Here is a 27,560-nt window from a genome sequence, read left to right as displayed (position 1 = left end):
GGAGGTGTGGGCGCAGGTTTTACAGTTCCTGCGGTGGCAGGGGAAAGTGCCAGGATGGGAGGGTGGGTTGTAGGGAGGGGCGTGGACCTGACTAGGTAGTCACCATCAGACGCCTGGAGGAAGAACGCCTCATCTCCCGCCTCGGAACACTTCAACCCCAGGGCATCAATGTGGACTTCAACAGTTTCCTCATTTTCCCTTTCCCCACCTCACCCTAGTTCCAAACTTGCAGCTCAGCACTGTCCCCATGACTTGTCCGGACTTGTCCTACCTGCCTATCTCCTTTTCCACCTATCCACTCCACCCTCTCCTCCCTGACCTATCACCTTCATCCCCTCCCCCACTCACCCATTGTACTCTACGCTACTTTCTCCCCACCCTCCTCTAGCTGATCTCTCCACGCTTCAGGCTCACTGCCTTTATTCCTGATGAAGGGCTTTTGCCCGAAACGTCGATTTCGAAGCTCCTTGGATGCTGCCTGAACTGCTGTGCTCTTCCAGCGCCACTAATCCAGAGTCTGGTTTCCAGCGTCTGCAGTCATTGTTTTTACCCCGTATCCAGGAGAGTGTGCACCCTGGAAAGCCCACCTACATCTGGCTTGGAACAGTTAAATTGCTTAGTAACATCCAGATCAGAACTAATCAAAATGAACATCCAGTTAAATGATCTGGTTGAAAAAGTAGTCCAAATTTTGAAGACCGGTTTAAAGAAACAGCCTACATCTTCACTCGATACCAAACTGTCCTGGTTCCTATTTCCTATTCAAGTTGGCAGGCAGTAACTAGTGGGGTGCCACAGGGATTAGTGCTAGGACTCCAGCTATTTACAAAATATATTAATGGTTTGGATGAGGGAACAAAATATAAAAATTCCAGCTGGGTCAGCTTTGACAAAGGGTCAGTTAGACGCGAAACGTCAGTTCTTTTCTCTCCTTACAGATGCTGCCAGATCTTCTAGCACTTTCTCTTTTGGTATAACAATTCCAGGTTTGCAGATAATGCCAAGTTGGATGGAGGTGAACTTTGACAGGGATGCAGAGATCCTTCAACATGATCTGGACAGCTTGGGTGAGTGGGTAAATCAATGGCAGAATGCAGTGTAATTTGGGTAAATGTAAGGTCACTCACTTTGGAAGCATAAACAAGAAGATAGATTACTACCTGATTGGCTGTAAATTGGGAGAGGGGAGTATACAGTGGGACCTGGGTGTGCGCCAGTCGCTGAAGGTAAGCATGCAGGTGTGGCATGTGATAAAGAAAGCAAATGGTATGTTGGCCTTCACTGCAAGAGGTTTTGAGGTACAGGAGCAGGGATGTGTTGTTGCAGTTATACAGGGCTTTGATGAGGCCACACCCAGAATATTGTGTGCAATTTTGGTCTCCTTTTCTGAGGAAGGATGCTCTTGCTCTCTTAGGGAGTGCAGCGAAGGTTTACAGGGATGGTGGGATTGACGTACGAGGAGAGATTGATGAGGTTAAGATTGTTTTCACTGGAGTTCAGGAAAATAAGGGGAGATCTCAGTTATAAAATCCTAACAAGACTAGACAGAGTAGATGTAGGGAGGATGTTCCCAAAAGTGGGTGTGTCCATAACCAGGATTCAGGGGTGACCATTTAGGATGGAGATGAGGGGATATTTCTTTACCAATGAGCGGTGAGCCTGTGGGATTCATTACCACGCACAGTTTTTGTTGCCAAAACATTGAATATATTCAAGAGGCAGCTCCATACAGTACTTGCGCCAAATGGGATCAAACGTTTTAGGGAGAAAGCAGGATTAGGCTATTAAGTTAGACAGTCAGCAATGATCGGGATGAATGATGGAGCAGGTTTGAGGGGCTGAATGGTGGCCTCCTGCTCCTATCCTCTATGTTTCTATTATAGAACCACCCCTCATGCAACTACAAGAATAGCTCCAGCAATGTTGCTAATGGGGGGAAGACTCACCAGGTTAAATCTGATCCTTTCAGACCTGTGGGGTAGGATGAAATGGCATCAGGAATGTCAATGCCAGACACAAGACTCCTTTAAGCAAGAGAAACAGTTTACTTAACAGAACGAAGTTTGGTTTTGGAACCAGGGAAGTGGACCTGTGTGGGTAAAAGGCATTGTTAATGTGAGGTTAGATCCCGTGGCTACAAACTTCAGGTAGATGAGGCAGTCCTGAACAAGCATTTGGGCCATGTGAAAGCTGCAAACTCACAAGCAAGGCAGGAGCAAAACATACCTGGCCCGTCAGCCGGAAAGACTTTCGGAACCAGTGGGTTCTTCTCCATCCAGCGCCGAAGAAACCTCTGAGTCTGAGTTGGACATGATGGGTATCATAGCCTGGATACCCTTACCCTCTGAAGAAGAGGATGAATTTCTTCCGATATAGTCGGGTACACACCACCCGTATCCGAGTCTGAGTTGTATGAACCAGGTCCGGTGTGAAAACACCCAAGAGAGGCTACTAGAAAAAGAACAGGCCTACATCCTTGAACTTAGAGAGGTAGTGATTGTAACAGGGTCAACCAGGTGGACCTCAGAATATGAGTTGCCTGATTGGAGTTGTTAACCTGGTCCAATTGGGGAGCTTTGGTTGACAGACCCTGGTGCTGGACGGGCGTGAAGTTCCTCAGGGCGTTCTGGGGCATCCTGGGGAGTGACAACTCCCAGGTCCTGGGAGAGTGTCTTACTGCTGGAGAGCTGCCCCTTTCTTGGCGCAGGGCAGTCATCATCCTGCTGCAAAAGAAGGAAGAACTTTGTTCTTTAAAGAACTGGCATCTAGTCTCCCTCCTCGGCACAGGCTACAAACTTTTTGCCAGGGTGTTGTCTTCTCACTTGGCCTCTGTGCTGGCCCACATGGTTCACCCAGATCGGTCCTACATCGTCCTGGGCCAAAGGATCCTCGATAATCTGGTCCGGGACCTGATCCATTTCTGTCAACAGGCTGGTCTACTGAGCGCCTTCCTGTCTCTTGATCAGGAGAATGCGGTTGACTGAGTGAATCATGAGTATCTGCTCAGGACTCTGTGGGGATTTGGGATCATGAAGCAGTTTGTCATCCGAATCAGACTTTTGTACACCACTGCAGAGTGTCTGGTTAAAGTTAACGGGTCCTTGACGGCGTCCCTTCGCTTCGGGAGAAGAGTGCGTTAAGGCTGCCCACTGTCGGGCCAGCTGTATTCCCTGTGCGTGGAGCCTTTCTTGTGCTTCTTGCGGAGGAGGTTGTCGGGGCTGGTTCTGTGCGGCACAGGCACGGAGGTGGTCCTCTCGGCCTACGCCGACGACGTGCTCCTCACTTTCACTGACCCGGCTGACCTGGAGAGCATGTGCGAGTGCCAATCAATGTACTGGGCAGCATCTTCCACCAGGATCAACTGGGCCAAATGTTCTGGACTACTGGTTGGTCCGTGGCAGGTGGACTCTCTGCCTGAGGAGTTACGGGGGTTCAGCTGGTGTACCACCCATCTCCACTACTGGGGGCCTACCTCAGCCCGGCTGAGGATTCCTGGCTGGCGAACTGGCAGGAGTTGGAGGCCAAAGTCTCGGCTCATCTTGGCCGTTTGACAGGAATGTGGAGGGACAATGTAAACTAATGGGTACATTTGTAAAGGGATGCAGGTACAGAGTGACCTGGGTGTAAATATTGGGAAATCATTGAGGTGGCAGGATAGTTGAGAGAGATGTTCATATATCAATAGGCATAGAGTCCGAAAGCAAGCAAGTTATGATAAACCCCATAGCAAATAAACTTCAGCCTCATCCGCAGTGTGGATTTAAGGAAGAATCACTCGACCCAAAATGTTAACTTTGATTTCTCTCCACAGATGCTGCCAGACCTGCTGAGCTTTTCCACAATTTACATCCACAATTCTTCTGGTTTTTAACTAATGTTTGGTGTGTATTAACATAAAGAAAACTGTGATTTAAATTAATGCTAGTTTTAAAACCTATGTTCTCAGCTGATTTAAAACATTGTGAAATGTATTCAAAATATCAAACCAGTGATAAACTAATCTACCAACAGCTATGATGAATACTTGAACACCTTTAGCTGAATACAGTATAAATGACTGTGAGCTCATTAAAACTTACCCTTCTTATTATTGCATTTTTCTCTTCCTTGCCTCTGTTTAAGATTTTACTATATTTATGTCACTCAGTTTGCACTCTTACTGTAGCATTCTAAAATTAAATCTATAACAAATCACCAGAAAGTTTGATTACAATGTCAACCTGGTTTGGTGCTGCTTGAATCTAAGTCATGGGTTCAAGCCTTACTCCAGAAACCTGGATGTAGAATCCAGGTGGACGCTTCACCATCAGGGGGACTGTCATTTGAAATACTCAAGTGGTTCTGCTGGGTATTGTGAGGTTTATGGCATTAATTGACAATAAGCAGCAAATGCTTCTGGTGTCCTGACCAACACTCCTGCCTCCACTGACATTTCTGCCTTTACCAAACTTACCACATTGAAGTAAATGGCTAATTCATTTGCTTTGTTTATGGTTTTTTCTGTGTGCAGATTCACTGCTGCATAGCTTACAATGTGAGCAACATAGTTAATTGTTTGAGAATTTTTGAAGACATAGTAAACCGTATGAGTTTTAAGTTTCCTCCATTAAGATGATTGCTTAAAAACAAGGCTGAGATCCACCATAAATAAATATCAAATTGATATTGGCAAATGTTGGATGGGGACAGTCCCAACACAGATTCCCACATTCAGAAAGAGCTTGCTCTGATTCCTGTAGTTGCAATGTAATGAAACTTCAAGTACTTAATTGGCTGTAAACTGCTTTGAGTCATCTAATGTAACCATTAAAGGTGCTATGTATATGCAAGTTTTTCCCTTTCTATAAAGTTTCGTTCTTTATCTTACCTAAGTTCATCTTAAACTTTCAAAGAACGTTACAATATAGGAACAGGCCCTTTGACTGTCCAAGCCTGCACTGACACATTTTGCTCTTCCATTAAAAAGTGACACCTCAGCTCAGACAATGCCTTGAAGGTGTGAGGTCAGACTCTGTGTCCCAATCTTGACTCAGACTGGTTCTATTTCCAAAGTGGAATTTACAAAATATTATATGGATTGACTGTCTGCATTGACTGCCTACTGCTTGTGTATTTTTTGAGCAAATTCATCTGTAAATATAATTCTGCAAATACAATTTCAACCCAAATACTTATGTGTGTGCATGCAGTAGAGACAGAGAGACACAGGGGGAGTATGTGTGTATGTGCATTTGAGTTTGTGTGTGTGTAAGCTTAGTAAAGTGAGAGTGTGATGAGGTGTATGTGTGCGTGTATGAGGGTCTGTGTGAGTGAGTAGATAAGAGGGAGAGAGAGTGTTGTGTGTGTTTGAGAGAGAGTGTATAGTGTAGTGGGGTCATCTCTAGTATGACAAGCATCCAAGGTCCTGTTTGAGGTCATCCCTATGGATGCCGAACTTGGTTATCAGCCTTTGCTCGGCCACTTTGCATTGTTGCCTGTCCCGAAGTCTGCCTTGTAGGATGGTCACCCAAAAATCCAAAGCCAAATGCCCAGCACCGTATTCCCCCACTGGGAGAGAACACCTCTGTCTGGTGATTGTTGTGCAGTATCCATTCATCCGTTGTCATAGTGTCTGCTTGGTACCATGTCTCGGGGCAACCTTGCTTGCAGCGTATGAGATGGACAAAGCCTGACCTTGCACCTTTAAGGCATTGTCTGAGCTGAGATGTCACCTTTATTTTAAATAAAGCCTTAAATTATTTTGATTATATGATTTAAAAAAAAGTTTTTGGATTTATATATATTAATGAACCGAAGCCTGTGACCCATTCCAAAAGATGAAAGACTAAACCACAATCGAGGTTTGTTAAATATATCATTTTACTTACATGACGTCGTAATCTTTTGCTATAAATTCTGTGTCTTATGGTCCTGCTCCACAACCACCTGAAGAAGGAGTGGCGCTCCAAAAGCTCTTGCTTCCAAATAAACCTGTTGGACTATAACCTGGTGTTGTGTGATTTTTAACTTTGTCCACCCCAATCCAATACAGGCTCCTCCACATCATAGAATCATCATAGATCCCTACAGTGTGGAAACAGGCCATTCGGCCCAACTAGTCCACACCAATCCTCTGAAGAGCAACCACCAGACCCCTTCCTCTAACCTATTACGCTACATTTACCCCTGACTAATGTATCTAACCCACACATCCCTGAACACTACAAACAACTTAGCATGGCCAATTCACCTAACCTGCACATCTTTGGATTGTGGGAGGAAACTGGAGCACCTGGAAGAAACCCATGCAGGCACAGAGAATGTTCAAACTCCACAGGGAGAGTTGCCCAATTCTGGAATTGAACCCAGGTCCCTGGCGCTGTGTGCTAACCGCTGAGCCACCATGCTGCCCTCTTGAATTCATATCTTAATCTGTGTTCATTCAAAGATTAAATTGTTTACAGATTGTTTATAAATTTAAGGACATTTAATTCTCTCACTTATGGAAATGTAGTAGCAGTAAAACTGACTAGCTAATGAACCATATGGGGATCTGTAACTTACCCATGATGCTGTAGTGCTAATTACGGTATTAGTTATGATATTTATTTAACTTTTTCTATTTAACCAGTACTTGCTGTTCTGCTTCTCCCTCTTTCTGACAGTGAACCAAATCTTAAACATTAGTTTGAAATACCACCTTGTCATTTGCTTTCTTTTTGTTTTGCCAGTTATTTTGAATCTGACCCCTGGTTACTAATCCATTTACTGTAGGAAACCATTTCTCCTGAATCAAAATCTTTCCTAATCTTGAATACCTCATTTTGATCTCTTAATCTTTTCTGCTCGAAGGAAAACATCTCCAACAAATCTACAGAAGTGGAGCTGCTATCCCTTATATCATCTTTGTAAACTTCTTCTGCATCTTCGTCAGGGCATAGATATATTTCTTGAATAAAATATAACACTCCAGCTGAAGCTTAACCAGAGATTTGTAAAAATTGTGCATTGATGTACTTTAAAGTATAAGTGTCCATTTGAACAATCTTTCCTCTTCAAATTGGCTGCATTCATACCATTTTATTACTCTGCTGTTAAGCATTATAACTTTTGAGGTTTGTTTGTGGCCTGTGGCATGGTTTACCAGGGCAACAGTGATATTCATATTCCACATGCTTTGGAGATTTGGGCAGGTATCCTAAAACACCTCAGAAGCAGCCCTTTGCTGGATCCTCTGAATCCAGTAGCAATATCCTCTCCTGAGATACTTGTCTAGCATTGAGATACTAACCACTCAAAGCACAGCATATGTAGTTGATGTGTCTCATATCATACTTCCAAACAAACTGCTCTATTTGGAACTCAGTTATGCAGAAGATTCTCGGGACAGTGGAAATGATTTAAAAGTGTCCTCAAAGTATTCCTGAAGAAAGCTAAACCTCTTCACAGACTAATTTGGAGACCGTGACTTGTGACTGGCTAAATTGTGATATGTTCATTTTGAAAGGTGCTGAACACATTGAAAATATATAGAGGTGAAATCTTGGCATGCAAATCTTCCATCAACTCATCCACCTGATCCTCCAAGCACCACTTGCTTCACATAAGGCAAAGTCTGCAGATTGCAGACAGTTGGACTTATCAACTAGCTCAAAATCCACTGAACCAAAATCAACCTTGATCTCTCTTCCAAAGAGGTGTTGTATTCAATTGTCATGTTAACTCTGTATCTCTCTATTGATGCTGGCAGACCTGCTGAATATTTCTACCATGTTCTGTTTTACTCTCTCTCCCAAATCTTTGCCAGAGACAGAAAATATGATTTGCTATATTCTGGCTCAGCTTCTCCTTACCATAATCTTTTTCTTGAGTCTCCGCCTTCCCAGTATCTTTCCTTTTGAACCACAACTCATGTAAAAATGTTGACAAATGCACAAAAAAACTAATTAGTTTGAAATTTATTGGGGGGAGCGTGAGCCTGGGCCCTGAATACATCATTTTAAAATTTGCATCTGCAAGCATTCCATGTTTGTGTTGAAAGGTTTTCCCTTTCTGCAGCTGAAGGAATAATGTTGCTAGCTATAATTTAGCCCAAGCTGAGTTTATGTCCTGTATTTGCGTTACCTTTCTACGTACCGTATCTGAGGTAATTGGGTTACAATTTTGGTAAGAAAATCAACCTAGATGGTGGAATGTGATCTTCAAACATGAAATAAGATCTGAAAACCAGTGTAAAGATAGAATTTAAATTCAGTCACTTTGAAGCCATGTCCTTGGTCATGATTTGTAGTTCATACCATTGATGTTTCATGAAATCGGGTTTTTCTCAAAGTATTCATCAACCTTTTGAAGTATTGATTTTTCGCATGCATCTATGTATATTTAAAGCTTGGTGAGATGCTGCTGGTCATTCCATGGCATTATGCAATTGCCATCATGCATTTGATTCTAATGAATCAAAGAGAGTGTTGTTCTTAAATACAAGCTTTTATTTGCTTTTGAACTTGAATCACAGCAACTGAAGCTAAACACCATCTCCTTTGTACTTGTGGGCATTGCAATTCACTGCGTGCCACGGTCTCTCAGATGGCTGTGATTGTTGCTGATTTTCCTGTGAATTGTTGAATTAGGGTGCATCATTCTACTGATTTTAACAGCACATGTTAGCTTCTGCGCAACATTTGATTCTGCAATGACAGGAGAAATTAAAGTGGAAATGAGCATGTCTTTAGTGGTAACTCCCCTTGCCTAAGGCGTTTGAAAATAAGTTTAATTGAAGAAAACTTCCAGACCCAAAATATATAGGGTAGACACTGCCTTTATTTGGCAGTAGATCAATGGTACAATTAAAAACCACCCAAGCATTCTTAAAATAAATGTTGATTCCTGGCTAATGCAGGAAATGGAAAGCAATGCAGTGAAATAGAGGGAGATGCTATAGGCATGCAAAGTAATGTGTCCTTAGTAAAATGCTATATATTCTGTATGAAGGATTATTTGCATTGTTCTTTAGGTCACATTTTTGATTTGTTTTAACTGAATTGTTAGTTTATTTTAAAACTATTTCATAAGATTGACACTAGATAATTGAGAAACATTTCCCAGGAGCATGGGTTGGACTTTAAGGAAATATGTGCAGTGACAGCTGGTAATGCTTTCTGCTCGGCAAGTTCTGAAGGGCTACTCACTGATATTCAGGATGTTAACAGGCTGCTACAATTCTTTGATGTTTTTATTGATTCTTTTTGTTTGCTTCTAGGAACATAGTGTCACGCGTAGGCCATTTAGCCCCTCAGTCCTGTGCCACCAATCTACATCATGGCTGATCATCCATCTCAACATCATTATCTCCATATTGCATGATGCCATTTCTTTGTTTCTGTCCTTTACTTGAAACTGAGTTTACAACCTTGACGTTTTCAGCCAGTGAAGTATTTTTGATATGTAGTTACTATTTGTAATGTAGGAACATTGTAGGATGCTACAGTATGATGCTAATCAAATAATCTGTTTTTGTGATGATGGCTGAATATTGGCCAGGACACCAGGCAGAACTTGTTGCAGTAGTACCATAGGGCATTTTATATCACCCTGAGAGAACAGATGAAATCTCAGTTTAATGTCTCATCTAAAAGATACCATCTCCAACTGTGCAGCAATCAGTCCCTCAGTGACCGAGCGGGATTGTCTGTATTGATTGGGTTCCAGTCTCTGGAGTGAGACTGGAATCCACATTCTTTTGACACCAAGTTCTACTGAATATAGATTGAGTGAGAGCATAACATATTTGAAAACAATGGTACTTATAAGGAATATATTAGAAGAAGCTAAAGTGACATTTGAAACAGGCAGTGTCACACTAGAACAGGTAGATAGATTTGTTATTGAGGATAAATGATAACACAACTAACAAATGTGATGTAGAAGTAACAAGAAGGATAGAGATAGCCAGAAGTAATTTTATGATAATGAAAGATGGGGTGCCAGTAGAAAATGCAGACTTGCATTAAGCAGAAAGCTCACACGTTAATACATTTTATTTACTTTCCTGTCTGCCTCAGAAACTTGGGTAATTTAAAATCTGTGGAACAAGATAGAGGCCTTTGAAATATGGAAGTTAAGATGTTTGCTAATAATTCAATTTGATTTGATTTGTTGTTGTCACATGCACTTAAATACAGTGAAAAGTTTTGTTTTGTGTGCAGTGCAGGCAGATTATAATATACAAGGACATGCAGACCTTAGACTGAACAGGCATGCAATATTACGACTGCATAGGAGGTGCACAAAAGCAAGATCAACATTAGATTTGAAATTAGAGAGGTCCATTCAGCACTCTAATAACAGCGGGGAGAAGCAGTTCTTGAACCACTTGGTATGTGTGTTTAACCTTCTGTATCTTCTGCTTGGTGGAAGAGGTTGGAAGATGTATAACTGGGTTGGGAGCAGTCTTTGATGTTGTCTGCTTTTTCTTAGCTATGAGAAGTGTAGATGGAGTCCATGGATGGGAGATTTGCTTGTGTGATGGCCTAGGCTGTGTTCACAACTTCCTGTAGTTCCATGCGGTCCTGGGCAGAGAAATTGCCATACCAAACTGTGATGCACCCAGATAGAATGCTTTCTAAGGTGCACCTGTGAAAGTTAGTGAGGCTCCTTTTACAGTCCGTAAGACAAGTGAAGAGGTACTTGAAATGACTTGAACAAAAAGATCACTTTGAAAGGAAGTGGACATCTAGAAAAGAAAGCTTTGGTGTTTCAGCCATTTGATCAGAGCTGAAAAGCTACAGAGATCTCTTCTGTAGGGAAAGATGGAGGCATCAAAAAGAAAAGGTCGTGAACAAGGGGGATGTGGATGACTGATGTCACAGAGCAGTTGCAGATGAATTCCGGTGGATTTGAGAGTCCAGATGAGTGCAACATAGTCTGGCAGGTGTCCTGTTGGGCATAACTTCAGGCGACAGCGACAGAAGCAGATACCAACTGAGCCACAGTTGAAATTTCAGGGAGGTTTCAATGCAGTGAGGCAACTTGGAGTTTGCAGCAGTAAAACCTGGCTCCGTCTCCAATTGCTCTGTCAATCTTTGATAATGATTTCATGAGTAGTTTATACCTTCTGGTCATGATAATGGCAGAGGTTTCTTGTGAGATAATTGGAGATGACCTTTGTCTTATGATCCTTCAGCTCTTTCCAAATGTAAACAGATCTATTATACTCTCCAATGACTCTGGACTGCTGCAATGATCATACAATAAAAGTAAGCAGTGCCACCAGCTCAACTTTATTTTAGATTCACCGAGGTCTTTGAACTTAATAGCACGGAATCTATTTATTTAGTCCTGTTTTTCAGCAAGTGGCCTGTAGGCTTGTATTATACAATGTTTCAAGTGCTCACCTAAGTATTACTCACATGTCATGAGGGATCCTGCCTCTGCCACCCTCCTAGGCAGTGAATTCCAGACATCCACTGCCCTCTGAGTGAAAACATCTTCCCTTAAATTCTCTCTAAACCTCTTGCACCTCAACTTGAAAACTATGTCCCCGGTTATTGACCCCTCTAGGAAGGAAGAAAGTTTCTCCTTATCTAGCCTTTGCATCCCCTCTATAACCTTGTACATCTCAATCAGATCCTCCCTTAGCCTTCCCGCTTTAATGAAATCAACTCCAGTCTATCTATAATAACACAATAAATTGCAGATGCTGGTAATCTGAAACAAAAACAAAATTGTCTGGGGGAACTCAGCAGGTCTGGCAGCATCTGTGGAGAGAAAGCAGAGTTAACGTTTTGAGTCTAGTGACCTTTCTTCAGCCACTTTCTCTCTGCTTTCTCTCCAGGTACTGCCAGACATACTGTGGTTCCCAGCCTATTTAATCTCTCTTCATATCTGAATATTCCAGCCCAGACAACACACTGGTGAATCACATCCATTCTGTGGTATGGAAAACAGAACTGTACATAGTACACCAACTATGGCCAAATTAATTTTGTGTATAGCTCAATTATAACATCCTCACTCTTGTATTAAAGAGTGTCTTGATTCATAAAGGCAAGCCTTAACTACCTTATCTACCTTCCTGATGCCTTCTTGGATCCCTGGACACTCATACCATTCCCTCTAATTCCGAGAGTCCAACTATTCAAATGTGCCCTCTTGCCTAGTTCATCCTCCCAAAATACAACGCACCTCACCTTTTCATGGTGAAATTCCATTTGCCATTGTTCAACCCATCTGACTATTTGTTCTATGTCATTGTTTAGTTTTGGGCTTTCCACTTTGCTAGTTACCATACCCCAATTTTCATGTCATCAATGAACTTGTATTCATGATTCGGCGATTAGTGTACATTGCAATAAACAAGGGGATCAGCATCAAACCCTGTTGAATACCACCGGGCACAAGCTTTCAGTGATTTAAAAAAAACCCTTGGACAATCGCTTTCAGCTCCCTGCCACTAAGTTGGTTTTGGATCCAGTTTGCCAAATTACCTTTGATCCCTTGGGACCTTAGCTTATTAATCAATTGACATGCAATACGTTTCAAAAGCCTTACTAAAATCCATGTAGCCTGGATCAACTGCAGTCCCTCATCTATAGAACTGGTCACTTTCTCAAAATATTTAATTAAATTTGTTAGATCTGATCTCTCCTGACAAACCTATTGATTGAATCTGTGGATGAGTGCCATGCCTCTAGGAATTCCCTGGCTGTTCTCTGTTTGGCTTGTCCTATAATAGTAGTGTTGTCCCAGTCGAATTCATGTTGCTTGTCATCTGCGTGTGTGGCTACTAAGGATAGCTGGTTGTGTCGTTTTGTGGCTAGTTGGTGTTCATGGATGCGGACCGTTAGCTGTCTTCCTGTTTGTCCTATGTAGTGTTTTGTGCAGTCCTTGCATGAGATTTTGTACACTACGTTGGTTTTGCACATGCTGGGTATCGGGTCCTTCGTTCTGGTGAGTTGTTGTCTGAGAATGGCTGTTGGTTTGTGTGCTGTTATGAGCCCTAGTGGTTGCAGTAATCTGGCTGTCAGTTCGGAAATGCTCTTGATGTATGGTAGTGTGGCTAGTCCTTTGGGTTGCGGCATGTCCTCGTTCCGTTGTCTTTCCCTTAGGCATCTGTTGATGAAATTGCGCGGGTATCCGTTTTTGGCGAATACATTGTATAGGTGTTCCTCTTCTTTTTGCAGTTCTGTTGTACTGCAGTGTGTTGTGGCCCTTTTGAATAGTGTCTTGATGCAACTTCGTTTGTGTGTGTTGGGGTGGTTGCTTTCGTAGTTCAGGACTTGGTCTGTGTGTGTGGCTTTCCTGTATACCTTTGTGGTGAATTCTCCGGAGAGTAGAGGCCCAAGAACAGAGCCCTGTGGAACACCACTCACCACTGACTTCCAGGCAGAATACTTTCCTTCCACTACCACTCACTGTCTTCTGTCGACCAGCCAATTCTGTATCTAAACAGCTACATTTCCCTGTATCCCATTCCTCCTGACCTTCTGAACGAGCCTACCATGGGGAACCTTATCAAATGCCTTGCTGAAATCCATATACACCACATCCAGCGCTCGACCCTCATCAACTTGTCTAGTAACATCCTCAAAGAACTCAATAAGATTTGTGAGGCATGACCTGCCCCTCACAAAGCCGCGCTGACTGCATTTAATCAAGCCATGCTCTTCCAGATGGTCATAAATCCTATCCCTCAGAATCCTTTCTAACACCTTGCTGATGACAGACGTGAGACTGACTGGTCTGTAATTGCCGGGGATTTCCCTATTTCCTTTCTTGAAGAGAGGAATTACATTTGCCTCCCTCCAGTCCTCAGGTACGACTCCGGTGGAGAGCGATGATGCAAAGATCTTTGCAAGCGGTGAAGCAATCACATTTCTCGCTTCCCAAAGCAGCCGAGGACAAATCTAATCAGGCCCTGGCGACTTGTCAATCTTAATGTTTGTCAAAATTTTCAGCACATCAGCTTCCTCTATCTCTATCCGTTCCAGCATACACACCTGCTCTTCAATGGTTTCATTCATTACAAGGTCCTTTTCTTTAGTAAAGACAGAACCAAAAAACTCATTTAGGACTTCCCCTACCGCCTCAGACTCTATATGCAAGTTCCCTATGCTATCCCTGATCGGCCCTACTCTTTCTTTGATCATTCTCTTATTCCTCACATACATGTAAAATCCCTTTGGATTCTCCCTAATCCTTCCTGCCAAGCCTTTTTTGTGCCCCCTCCTGGCTCTCCTCAGACCATTTTTGAGCTCCTTCCTCGCCTGCCTGTAACCCTCTAGAGCTGAGCAAGACCCTTGCTTCCTCCACTTTACGTAAGCTGCCTTCTTTCTTTTGATGAGAAGCTCCTCTGCTCTTGTCATCCAAGGTTCCTTTATCTTACCCCTTCTTGCCAGTCTCAGAGGAACACATGCATCACTCGCAACAACTGTTCCTTAAACAATCTCCACATGTCTATAGTCCCCTTTTCATGGAACAATTGCTCCTAGTCCATTCTTCCCAACTCACGTCTGATAGCATCATAGTTTCCTTTTCCCCAATTAAATATCCTCCCATTGTGCCTGCTTCTCTCATTCCCCATAGCTATGTAGAATGTGAGGCAGTTGTGGTTGCTATCACCAAAATGCTCTCCCACTGCAAGATCTGACCCCTGCCCCGGCTCATTGCCGAGCACCAAATCCAAAATGGCCTCTCCCCTCGTCGGCCTGTCAACGTACTGAATTAGGAAACCCTCCTGAACACACCTTACAAAAACAGCTCCTTCCAAACCATCTGCTCAAAGGAGGTTCCAATCAATATTGGGAAAGTTAAAGTCACACATTACAACAACCCTACTACGTTCACGTTTTTCCAAAATCTGCCGACACATGCTTTGTTCAATCTCCCTGCTGCTACTGGGGGGCCTGTAGTAAACCCCTAACGAGGTGACTGCTCCCTTGCTGTTCCTAATTTCCACCCATACTGACTCGGTAGACAGATCTTCCTCGACAATGGAAGCTTCTGTAGCTGTGATACCCTCTCTGATAAGTAGTGCTACACCCCCTCCTCTTTTTTTTCCCCCCTCCCTATTCTTTTTAAATGTTCTAAACCTTGGAACATCCAGCAACCATTCCTGCCCCTGAGAAACCCACGTCTCAGTTATGGCTACAACATCATAGCACCAGGCACTGATTCATACTCCAAGCTCATCACTTTTATTCCTGATACTCCTTGCGTTAAAGTAAACACTCTTTAACCGATCCCTTGGTTCTTTCCCAGGAAATTCCTTCCTACTGGCTGCGCTACCTCTTGCTATTTATCATCGCCATCAACTCTCACCACCGGTATACAGCTCAGGTTCCCAACCCCCCTGCCATACTAGTTTAAACCCTCTCGAACTACTCAAGCAAACCTTCCACCCAGGACATTGGTCCCCTTCCAGTTCAGGTGCACCCCGTCCTTCATGTACAGGTCCCACCTTCCCCAGAAGGCATTCCAATTATCTACATATCTGAAGCCCTCCCTCCTACACCAGCTGCGCAGCCACGTGTTAAGCTGTGCCCTCTCCCTGTTCCTCGCCTCGCTATCTCTTGGCATCGATAGTAAACCCGAGAACACAACTCTGTTCGTCCTGCTCTGCAGCTTCCATCCTAACTCCCTGAAATCACTTTTTATATCCTCAATCCTTTTCCTGGCTATATCATTGGTGCCAATATGTAACACGATTTCTGGCTGTTCGTCCTTTCCTTTCAGAAGCTTATACACCCGATCGGAGACGTCTCGGACTCTGGCAGCAGGGAGGCAACATACCTTCCGGGAATCCTGATCCTGACCACAAAATCTCCTGTCAATTCTCCTAACAATCGAGTCTCCTACCACTCGTGCTTCTCCTTGAATTAATCCTTGCCTTCCCATGTGGAAATAAATTTTATCCCTCAGACATTTTCCAGTAGTCCACACTGAAGTTAGATTCACTAGCCTTTAGTTTCTTGGTTTACCCTGATAACCCTTCTTGAATAATGGTACCACATTAACTGTCCTCCAGTTCTCTGGTACCTCCTGTGGCTAGATAGGATTTGAAAATTAATGCCTGGGCTGCTGCAATGTTCTCCTTACTTCCCACAGCAGCCTGGGGTAGATCTTATAACGACCTGAGGGTTTGTCCACTTTCAAAGATTGTTAAAATCATTGATACCTCCATTAGCTCCTCCCTCTGAAAGCCAAAATATGTTCCAGTCACTCTTTCTGACTTCTATACTTGCATTCCCATTGTCGATAGTATATACAGATTCAAAATACATTATTTGTCCCTGCAGCAATGAGACGATAACTGTAACATGCATAACTGTAACATGCATAACTGTAACATGCATAACTCGTCAGTATTCCTTCCAAGGTCCATCTTGGGGAGTTGCATGAATTTCGTTCATTTGGAAGCCATGTCTGAAATCACCTTGAGCACGCTTCTCAGATATATGTTGGGAGGGAACTACACTGGTTGTGTTTTAATAAAGCTTGGTGAATATTATTACTGCTCTACACCATGTGGGCTATAGCAGTTCAAGAGGGCAGCTCACCACTGCCTTTTGTTTTTAATTCAGAGGGTTGTGATCTAGTTTGCACTGAAAAAGATTGTGGAAATACATTAAATAATTTCTTTCAAAATGCTTCAGAGAACAAGTTACAAGGCCTGACATTCATCAGGATGAATACCCTGTTGCATGTGGAACATGCTGACACAGCCAACGTTAAGGGGTTTCTGTGTTGAGGTTAATTAGGTGCTGTAGCCAACATGAGAAAATGTCTTTAAAAAGTACTGTATTACGATGCGCTGGATATAAGCTGCTTGTGCTGGGGTGATTATTAATGCATGGTGTCAGTTTATAGCCCTGCATACATTCTGTTTAATTCCAAAGTGTTTCCATGGCTATCATGCAGCAGATGTTAAATGAGATGAAACCTTCCCTTATGTTTATGTTGCTGGGATAGTAACAACTAATCCATGTTCTCTTCTGTTGTGCAAGTGGTGTGCTTTGGCTTTATTTGTGTGGTTTTAGTAAATGATAGTATTGTAGATGCTACTTACTAAATATGGAGACATACTTTGGTGTTGCTCTAAGGAATGCAGAATATGTTCAACACATATAACAATAATTTATAGGATGTACAAAGAATGTAGTCGTTAAACCACATTCCTCCAATGGAGAATTTCTGAAACAGAAGAGAGAAAATTAATAGATTTTCTGGTGCAAGATCTCTGACTATTATTGTGATTTTCATGCATGTGGACTGTGTTGGAATTGTCAGATGTCCTGTTGACCTAGATGAGTTTTAGTTGTAAGAGGAACAACATGGCATCCTCTACATTCATGCGTAACTGAAAGTTGTCATGTGCTCCTCCCCCTTTGAGGAACTGCCTTTAATGAGCCTGGATTTCCAGTGGTTTGTTAGGCCATTTTGGTGGTCACCGAGAATTAACCACTGTTACATGTACACCAAATATTGGTAGACCTGGCAGGCTACCTTTGGAAGGATATTGAGGGCTCAGTTATGAAACAACAATCTCACCATACATAGCTATAAAATACAAGATTACAACAGATATATTGAACTCAAGACTGCAACTTATCATTGTGAAATTTCTCTTTCTGGATTCTGGGATTAAATCCGAAATCTTCACTATTCACTGCTACACTATTCATTTACCGACAACCAGGTTCTGCTTAAATATATCATGTGCTGTTGGAGATGTTTGGAATTAAGACAAGATAAGGAAATTGGACTTTTGCAGGGTTATGTAATTCTCGTCTCCTTATCGGAAGGATGTTGTGAAACTTGAAAGGATTCAAAAAAGATTTACAAGGATGTTGCCAGGGTTGGAGGATTTGAGCTATATGGAGAGGTTGAATAGGCTGGGGCTGGGGCTGTTTTCCCTGGAGCATCGGAGGCTGAGGGGTGACCTTATGGACGTTTATAAAATCATGAGTGCCATGGATAGGGAAAAGACATAAAAGAGACCTAAGGGCAACCTTTTCACGCAGAGGGTGGTACATGTATGGAATGAGCTGCCGGAGGAAGTGGCAGAGGGTAGTACAATTGCAACATTTGAAAGGTATCTGGTTGGGTATATGAATAGGAAGGTTTTGGAGGGATATGGGCCAGGTGCTGGCAGGTGGGACTAGATTGAGTTGGGATATCTGGTCAGCATGGACGAATTGGACCGAAGGGTCTGTTTCCATGCTGTACATCTCTATGACTATATGTCTAAGGTTTGATCTCTAACCTATCTTTAGGATGTAAATATTTTCTTCATCAACCTGCATAGAGATGATATTGCACACCTCTGAAGCAGGTGGGACTTGAACCCAGATCTCCAAGCTCGGAGGTAGAAATATTACCATGCATCATAAAAGCCCCTTTGGAGAATGTACACCTGGCTGGGAACAGATCACAGATTGACCTCAGCTGTCTTCACATTTACAATAATAAGCCATATCCTAGACAGAGGAAGAGTGAAGATTTTTTTTTCCTATTGCAACCAGGTGCTGATTTCAGTAGCTCATTTTAAGCCACTCATTTGCTTTAAAAGAAGGAAATTTTAATTTCCAGAGGAATGTTTAACTAACCCACACCTGGAAACAACAGGTGTAAATTGACCTCCTTCCCAATTCCTGCTGATGGGCAGAGATCCATCTGGGGGTTGTAACTTTCAGAAATTGGAAAGTGCTGATAATACCGAAAAAGAATTTTGTTGGCCTCAAAATGTTAACTTTGTTTCTAACTCCATAGATGCTGTCGATCCAACTGTGTGTTTCTTGCACCTTTTTATTTATAAAATATTGTCTTTCTATTGGTCCTTCCAAAGTGAATCACTTCACACTTATCTACCTTCAATACTGTCTTCCATGCTATGTCCATTTCACTTTCCTATCTATCCTCCTCACTGCTACACCTTGTTTACCTATCGGTTATTTATCTGTACTACTTAACTCTGTGATCTGCCTGTATTGCTCACAAGACAAAGCTTTTCACTGTGCCTCAGTACACGTGTCAATAAATTCAATTCAATTCAAATTTAAATTCAAATTCACCTTGAATGGAAATCTGTTCCTGTGAAAATCAGTTCTTGATGAAGGGAGGTTTAAGAAAACAACCTTCCACAGTTTACCCTGATCCTGTCAGAGTCTGGTGACAATGATGGCATCGCTTCATCCACAGACTAAATGTAGAGACAGAGGTAGAAATGTTTTCAGTTTCAAAAATAAAGAATTTTGATGGATAAGATAATGTAGACTGGATAATGGGCTCTCAAGCTGCAAAACTGATAAGGCACATTCAATTGACTATGCGTCATGCTCTCCAGCTGTTTCTCTGACTGGGTAGTGCTGTGCTACAAAGATTAGACCAAAATGAATAACAAGTTATCCAGTTCTGATTATTATGGCTACATGTCACCATAATCCTACTAGATGATAGGGCTGAAAGAGATGTCTGGTGGTGCTTAAGGCATCCTGAGGGCCACCACATCTCAGCTGAGGGAAGAGGTTGAGAAGCAGAGTCCTTCATGGGAACCTCAGTCAGTGCAGGGATTGAACCCACACTATTATGTTACTCTGCATTACAAACCAGTCATCTAGTCAACTGAGCTGACAAACCTCTACTTCAAATGTATCACTAATCAAACAAGCTCAGTGTTTTTGTCAGCATGTCTCTGAAGGGAGATGAATGAATGGAAATGGTCATAGTCAGAAAACATTAAATGAGGAAGATTAATATCTTTGAAATCGAAAAATGAAAGATGCTAATGAGGGTGGATTTGTAGGGAGTGAAGAACCTCATTGTGAAAAAGCAATCTTTAAAGTTGGAAAGAAGCAATGTTGTCAATAACGAGTTACTGGAATGAATACTATGTCAGTGACTGAGTGGCTTGTTGCTTTACTCTGAGTTCAGAGTTTTATGTTAAACAGCTGCCTTTTGGGGACTTTACCCCGAGGTGTTTTTCCTGTGTTCATTCAGTCAGCTGTTCTTGTGAGCTCTCACTCCCTATGACACATGGTGTGCCTTTACTTGTCCAATACCAAGCATATGAAGAGATCAAGTGGAAGTCCTTCATTTGCACTTATTTTATTAGTTTTACTACACACTCTACTGTGGGTTGGGCTGTATGCCACCAAAAAGAATTATAAATTGATAAATGGAGAAGTGAACAGCAACTGAACTGACCTTCCTTGGAAGATGGGGGGATGGAAAGGATCTCGCACATTACCTCAAGCATATAGTTGAATTGGAGCTGGCTCAAGAACGCTGAGTGCTGCTTAATTTTATGCGGCACTTTACCAAGGAGTGGAAATAATAGTCACACCCTTTGAATACTGAACCCAACACCACCACTGTCCACATCTCCGATCTCATTTTTCCTACTTCCCTTGTCGTTCTCGAAATCCCTCACTCCTGCTGTCTCTATCTCAATTATCCAATCCTCTGCCTCTGTCTCTCAGCTTCTCTCTCGCTCCACACCTGTCTCTGTCCGTATTTCATTGTTCTAATCTCCACTCCACTCATAATGGTTGTGACACTTTGGCTTTATTTATCCTTTTCCAATCTGATTTAAAGTGAATGCATATGCTATTTTTTATGCAGTGTGCCTTCTTCCTTAGCTGAAAATTCCATTTCTTTGGCAGGTATATAACATGTTTCAGCATCATTCTCTGGGAATCAAGATCAATATTCAAGTGACCAAACTAATCTTGCTTCGTAATCGTCCCGTAAGTATGACAGGATCAGGAGGAGGCCATTTGATCCCTTGAGTATGTTACACATTCAGTTTGAGAATGCCTGATCTGTATGTTGTTAACTCATTGGCCAGCCTAATTCCCTAAACCTAAATAACCTCTCTCAACCAAAATTCATTTGGATTTCATCCATCACAACATCTGCCATTAATTATAACCAACAGACCGAGACACCTGACTTGTCAGTATTCGGAATGCTGCGAGATCAGTTTGAGTTATTTTGTGCAGTAATTTAATTAGAAAATCTCAGTCTTAATCAACAAAGATGTTTTTAAAATTCTTTTTGAATGACTGAGCAATTTCATACAGCATGAGTCCAAATTTTTAATGTACGCACATCAAACTATAAGGAGGCTAAACACTCCCAACTCATGAGATTCAGAGATTTATAGCAAAATTATTTGTAAAAGCCTAAGATCAATTTCTATTTTACTGTTAATATTTTTGGCTGTTCTGCATTTGCATAATATATTTTGGAAACACCTTTTTTAGGATGAGCTATTGATTGGCCATCATGGAGAACGGTCACTGGAGAGTTTCTGTCGCTGGCAGCACAAGGAATTTGGAACAAAATATTTGGGGAATAACCATGTTCCTGGTGGAAAAGATGACTTTCCAGCTGTGGATGCTGCTGTGTTTGTCACAAGGTAGTCTCTTTCTCACATATAACGTTTTGTGTTCTTTAGGTTGTTGAATCTAGTGCTTTGGGGTTGAATAAAAACCTTATTATCTCCCTTGGGTTGTAGGTCATTGTTCCAAAACTTGTGGCTGTCGGAACTGTTTAAACATTGCATGTATTAAAATTAAACTCCACATAGATTTTTGCACTCTGAGCAGAACCTTGTGTCCATTATTACATTTGTGAGAAACTGAGCAGAAAGCTAATATGCTGAAAGAGAACTGAACATATCGTATTAATAATGAACATTCATATGTAGTCATTAAGGCACAGACTAAGGCCATTTACTCAGTCAGTGTTGGCTCTCTATAGAGTAACACCCTGCTGTGTACTCATAGCTATTTCCCTCAAATAGCCATACAATTTCCTTTTGAAATCAAACTCATCTCTGTTTCCTCCACCCAGGTGTGGAACCACTCAAGGGTTTTAAAAAAAAAGTTCTTTCTGACAATCCTCCTGTGACTTTTATCCAAAACCACATAAGTGTGCTTCTGGTACTTATACAATCAGATAACTGAAGCAGATTTCTTTGTCTCTATTGCCTCCAACATAGTAAAAATTTCCTCGGGTACGTCCCATGACTTATCAGATCAAATTTAATACTGAGTCAAATAAGATATTAAAACAGGTGACCAATAGCTTGTCAAAGTGTAGATTCCAAGTAGAATCTTAAAGGAGGAGTGAGAGATGGAGGAAAGGAATTCCAGAACATAGAATAATTTACAAATAACTTTTATTTGACATGAAATATGCTCCAAGTATCCCAGTCATGCCATTGGTCAATGCAATTGTTTCATTGAAATTACCTCAGATTATTAGTTTCCTATCGAATCATGGTATAAACTTTAAGAATAAGAAGGCAATCATTTATAAATATAAGTCTTTCTGGATAGTCTTTTAAAATTTATTCTTGTGATATAGACAGCCTGAACATCTGCAGTTGCTCAGAGGATCAATGTAAAAGTAGAAGTGGAAAGGTGTGTAGGCCAGGGATAGCTGGTTTATTTCCCTGAGGGGTAGCAGGAGAAAGTGGATTTCCAAACTTGCTTTGGAGAGTTTTATTTCGCATGTTTGGCGTCATGTGACAACTGACCAGATTGTTTTGGATTTATTTTTCTGTGCTCTGATTAACAACTTTCTAATCACTTCTATAAAACTAATTACAAAGAAGAAAAATCACTTGTGTATTTTCTTATATTTGTTTATATTCATGTTTTATGTGAATTAAAATTTATATTTTTTTGTGCTGTATAATATCAGCCAGTCATTCATATAGTTTTGCAGTGTACCTTATACTGTCAGATGTGGGGCTAGTGGAGAATTTAACCCAAAGTTAAAAGAGCAGAAATGGAAAATAGCTATCTGATGCTGTGATAGCAGGACCATAATTTTGGTTTGGCAAGGTGGTGGTGGTGGTTGGGTGTGTTAGTATCCGGTGCCAGTCTGAGGACCTGCTGGCTCCAGTATAAAAGGAACTAAGTATGAAAATGAGTGAATTTGCAGCAAGTCTAGTGACCTGTTGTGCCACCCAAATCTTCAAGCATTTCTGGAGCTGTTGATCTCCAGGAAGATGCAGATGATATTTCATTGACGCTATTGTACCAGAGTGGAGAGATGAAAAAGGTTATTAGCCCAAGTTGACAATGCTGATCACTGAACACGACTGAACATATATGTCTCCTCCTGCAATGTGATTGAAATAACTGTTGACAGTTATATCCGGACTTATCCAGGTGAAAGTGTATCTGAGTAGCAGGGGGAGAATTATAATTATGACCAGAATGCAAGCTGACATTTGAGATCCCACTGGGGAGATGATGTTGCAGACACTACCTCAGCCTGGAGAATGTTTAGATATTACTCTTGTGACAGTGAGTTAGGATGATACGGTGGTTTAAACACTGAGTTTCATATCTGTATCTTTTATTGGAACTCAACTCAGTTTGATCGATTGAATGTGTGCAGATCACAAGGATTCTCTGTGGATTTATATATTTTTTATTCATTTGTGGGAAATGGACATTGCTGACTAGCCAGCATTTATTGCTGTCCTTAGTTGCCCTTGAGAAGGTGGTGGTGAGCTGTCTTTTTGTGCCATTCAGGAGGGAATTCCAGGATTTTGATCCAGCAATTGTATTGGAATGATGCACAGGTACACACTTCTATTATACACTTAATTATTACATTATTTATTTTCTTCCTCTGTAAAGCTCTTTGACATGGTATACCTCAGAGTCTGGACAGATTTAAATCTAGAACTTAATGTACATAACGTTGCAATGTATAGCTGTCCCAAGCTACTTCTAAATCAACAGTTGTACCCAGACACCTGAAAAAGTGAGGCTGGAAATGTTGGTCTGAGTTGTGACTGAGGCCAGCTGTCCAGTAGCGGGAGCTCTGCATGTGAAAGCAACAAAGCTGCCTGAGAGGGCTTCAAGCTGATATTTAATTGCTGAAGTGAAGTTAGTTCCCAATCCCAATGTTCTTCTCCTGCATGGCACAAAAATGTACTTCTCTGCAGGAATTGACATGCATTTGAATTAAATGCAGACATAATGATTTGTCTGGTCTGAATGTGGTAATCGGAGGTGCTGATAAAGGTGCTGTTTGTAAGTGTTATGAAGTGGAGGTCAACCCCCCCCTCTAACAACCTGTAAAAAGAAATGTGAAAAATAAGAGTGTTGTTAAATGAAATTAAATCCTTTCACTCACTGTATAATCAACAAATAGCAGTTTATTTATCTAACTGTAGCAGTAAACAAGTTAACAGAACCACTGATAAACCAAATAATTCCTCTCTAACAACTAATTATTCCCTAATAAAACAAAATCCTAATGTTATGCTGTTTCAATAAATACAATTCCCACTTATATAACAAAATAATAGAATTTAGTCTTTCAAAATACAGCTAGGATTTGCTCGTCTTCTCTGCTGACCTTCCTTCAGGAACACCATTCTTTTTTGAATTCTCGCATGAGGAACGCTTCTCTCTATGTTGAATTCTTGTGTCAGTTCTTCTGTCAGGAATATTCTGTCTGTGAATTCTGCTGTCTGGAATATTAGCTCAGAATGCTGTGGTACCTTTATTAATTAGATGGTGCTTTCTCTGAGAGCGGAAAGATTTTATCTCTCCAGATTGTAGTTTGCTCTCACCAATTTTCTCAATACCGTCATCTTTTATACTCTTGACGACCTATTAATTTCTTTACAGTTATATTGGTTCTAGGTAGTCAAAAACAATTGATCCTGTCACCACATGTTTTTGGGAAAGTTCCGGATTTTAAGGCCCTTTGGTGAGTTGGGAGGAGAAAGTGCTTCCAGACTTTACTCTTGAATACCCTAGCTCTAATTTTCAGGTTATTTACTATTTTCTTGATTTTCCCACAAGAGAAGATAATTTCTCCATGCTACCTTATGATTAATTATAACACTGTAAACACGTCTATCAGATCACACATCAATCTTCATATTAAAGTGAATGCAAACCAAGTCCTGATAACTTAACATTTTTATTATTGGTATTATGCTGGTGAATCTCCACCAAGTTCAATATATCCATGAAATACAGTGCCTAAAAATGAGTGCAGGCATTCTAGATGAGATCTGATCTCAAACAAAGGCATAACTTCTTTCCCTTTGTATTCTAGCCCCTTGAGGTAGAAGTCAATATTTCATTTATCTTTTTGATTGTGTCTATCCACTAATCTTTAATAATTTGTAAACTTGGACTTGCAAATCTTTTTGCCTCACTACAGTTCCTGATTCCTTACCATTTGGAGTATATAATCTAAATTATCTTTCTGATTGTGAATTACATGATGTCACATTTACTTTGTGCATGTTTTGCTGTATTCTGTATCTTTGCAAGATTGGCTTGGTGGACGATTTTCCCCTTCTGTATTTCTTTCTGTAATCACATCAGTAAGATCCTCCTGTACTGAGTCACAAATTGTAGTGTGAGAAAAAAAGTTCCTAAATAGAGTAACATTGCAGTGCTTGTAATATTCCTGAGCTTTGAAACTGGTGATGTCCCAAAGTGAGTCTCCTGATTTTAAGCCTGGGCTATATATAAAGCATATTATGTTCCTAAGTTTCTGGACTTCAGGGTAATTATCAGCTTGTGTTGCTATCTAACTCATCAAGTTTTGGTAGTGCAGACAAGGATCAAGTCAAGCTGCTGACGCTAACAATCCAGTGTCAGGATGAACAATCGCGTTATTTGACTGAGGGAGCAAAAATCCTTAGAACAATGCAGACATATGATATATCGTCTTCAGGTGATGAGAGGGATGGAATGAAAATTGAAGTGGATCCTCAGTTTTGTCACTTAGCTAAAACCACTAGATTCTGTGTCTGAAGTAGGAAATGGAGATGGTGTACATGCAGCTGTCTAACTATGTATGTAACATTGTTTCTGTCCAAGCTCTGTTAAATGAAAAAAAAACTTTCTGACCAGGTCACATCTGTTGAGAAAAGACTTTTGATACAAAGTTTAGTTTGTTCTGCTTTTGAGAAGAGTTGCTCAGTAAAGTGACCAGAAAATGAGGAATAGCTACTATTTACATTTGAAGAGGTGCCAAAATTTCCAGACTTCTCTGTTTAAAAAAAAACAATTTCTCCCTTGATTCACAAACATGAGCTTGATCATCCATGGCTGTATGGGCTACTGGGATGACTTTAGATAACGTTGGAACCTGGGTAGGGTGACATCCCTTGCAATGGCACTGTTAAGTACATTTCCCATGATAGGTGAGGACCCAAATATATCTCTGCCTGCAAGGTGGGAATTTTCCCTTGCCCTGTAGAAGTGTTCTGGGGGCAGTGGTATAAACTATTGACGTGTGTGCCATTTGTATTTTACTGAATAATCCCAAAATACACCCTTGACAGATAATCTGCAATTCTGCATTCCATGGGTAAGGGTCGTAGCAAGCTATCTGCCATTGTAGAATTCCATATTGGTTATGAGTTGTGGCTGTTATCCTTTAATAATGTGAAGGGATAGTATTCTAGGAGTCAAGTATACTATTCCTAGAGTCATTACAAAAGCTAAAAATTTTACGAAATGCACAAAGTTCCACAATTTACCTAACTTCCAAACTCAAATTGGTAGAAAGCATAGGCCAGGCTTTTGTACTGAGCAAGAATTAAGTGTAATTAGGCTCTAGTTGTGGGGAAATAGTTACAAGCCATTGGTGTATAACTTTTCAAATTAAAATTCTAATTCCCTTTTAAATTCCCCTTAAACCCAGCCAAAGACAAGCAAACAGAGTTAAATAGGTTATGGACAGAGAGGAAGAACTGGAACTGGAACTGGAGTCTTTACTCCAAGTTCTGTGGCTGAGATGATTCTTCTGCTGGCCAGCACATTTCATCAATTGTCTTTCTCCAGATGCTTGCACTGGTCGGTAAAGGACACAAGGTGCCTGGCTCACTTCTCAAAGTCTCTGACTTAACAGTTAAAGTTTCAGCTTACAATATCTCTTGCAGGAAAGATATACTGGTTTTCTTCAGTTTTGCAGTGAGATTTGACTGCAGAGAACCGGGACAGCTTGTAAACTGGAGAAGAACTGAACACTTCTCTCTCTGTAACTTGTTTACAGCTCCAGGTTGCTTACCGAGCATTCAATTATCCGAATATCAGATTAACCGGCAAGATCGCAATGTCCTGATGCCTGGCTAAACTATGTTATCCGGGATTCAATTATCCGGAATTCAATTAACCAAACAAAATACTCCCTGCCCTTGTCCTTCGGATAATTGAGATTCCTCTGTGGTTACCTGAGAAACAGTTGCACAGGGGTTAGCAAACAAAAGGTCTCTATAATCTAAAATTGATCATTAGTTCATAGACCAGCAAAAGTTATGTCAATACACCCCCTTGGCATCAAATCGCCTGCACCTCAAATTCTAAAACCCCCAGAAAATTCAAAACATATACCCACCCATTAATTCACTGGTTTTAAAATGGCTCTCTCTAATTTCTGCAAAAAAAAACACAAAAATAAAAAGCTAGCTACATGACACGTTCAACAAAAAGCTTTAAAAATGTCAGTTTAATCCTTGAGCCCATTGATAATAATCTGAGGAATGTACTTCATTCAGTGGTTATTTTAAAAATTAGGATAAG

General features: G+C 41.2%; 1 protein-coding gene across 1 annotated transcript in view; it reads left to right on the top strand.

Moving 5' to 3' along the window:
- Positions 1-27,560, top strand: part of adamts17 (ADAM metallopeptidase with thrombospondin type 1 motif, 17) — a 686,029-nt gene that overhangs the window by 97,112 nt on the left and 561,357 nt on the right. The window contains exons 5-6 of the mRNA XM_043677648.2: positions 20,640-20,723; positions 21,243-21,397. Of these exons, the coding sequence (XP_043533583.2) occupies positions 20,640-20,723; positions 21,243-21,397 (239 nt within the window). The remainder of the gene's footprint in view (positions 1-20,639; positions 20,724-21,242; positions 21,398-27,560) is intronic.

This window comes from Chiloscyllium plagiosum, unplaced genomic scaffold (genome assembly GCF_037043375.1).
Source record: "Chiloscyllium plagiosum isolate Xiang-an unplaced genomic scaffold, Cpla_swu_hap1 HiC_scaffold_39, whole genome shotgun sequence".
NCBI lineage: Eukaryota > Metazoa > Chordata > Chondrichthyes > Orectolobiformes > Hemiscylliidae > Chiloscyllium > Chiloscyllium plagiosum.
This window is presented reverse-complemented; position numbering and strand designations above follow the sequence as displayed.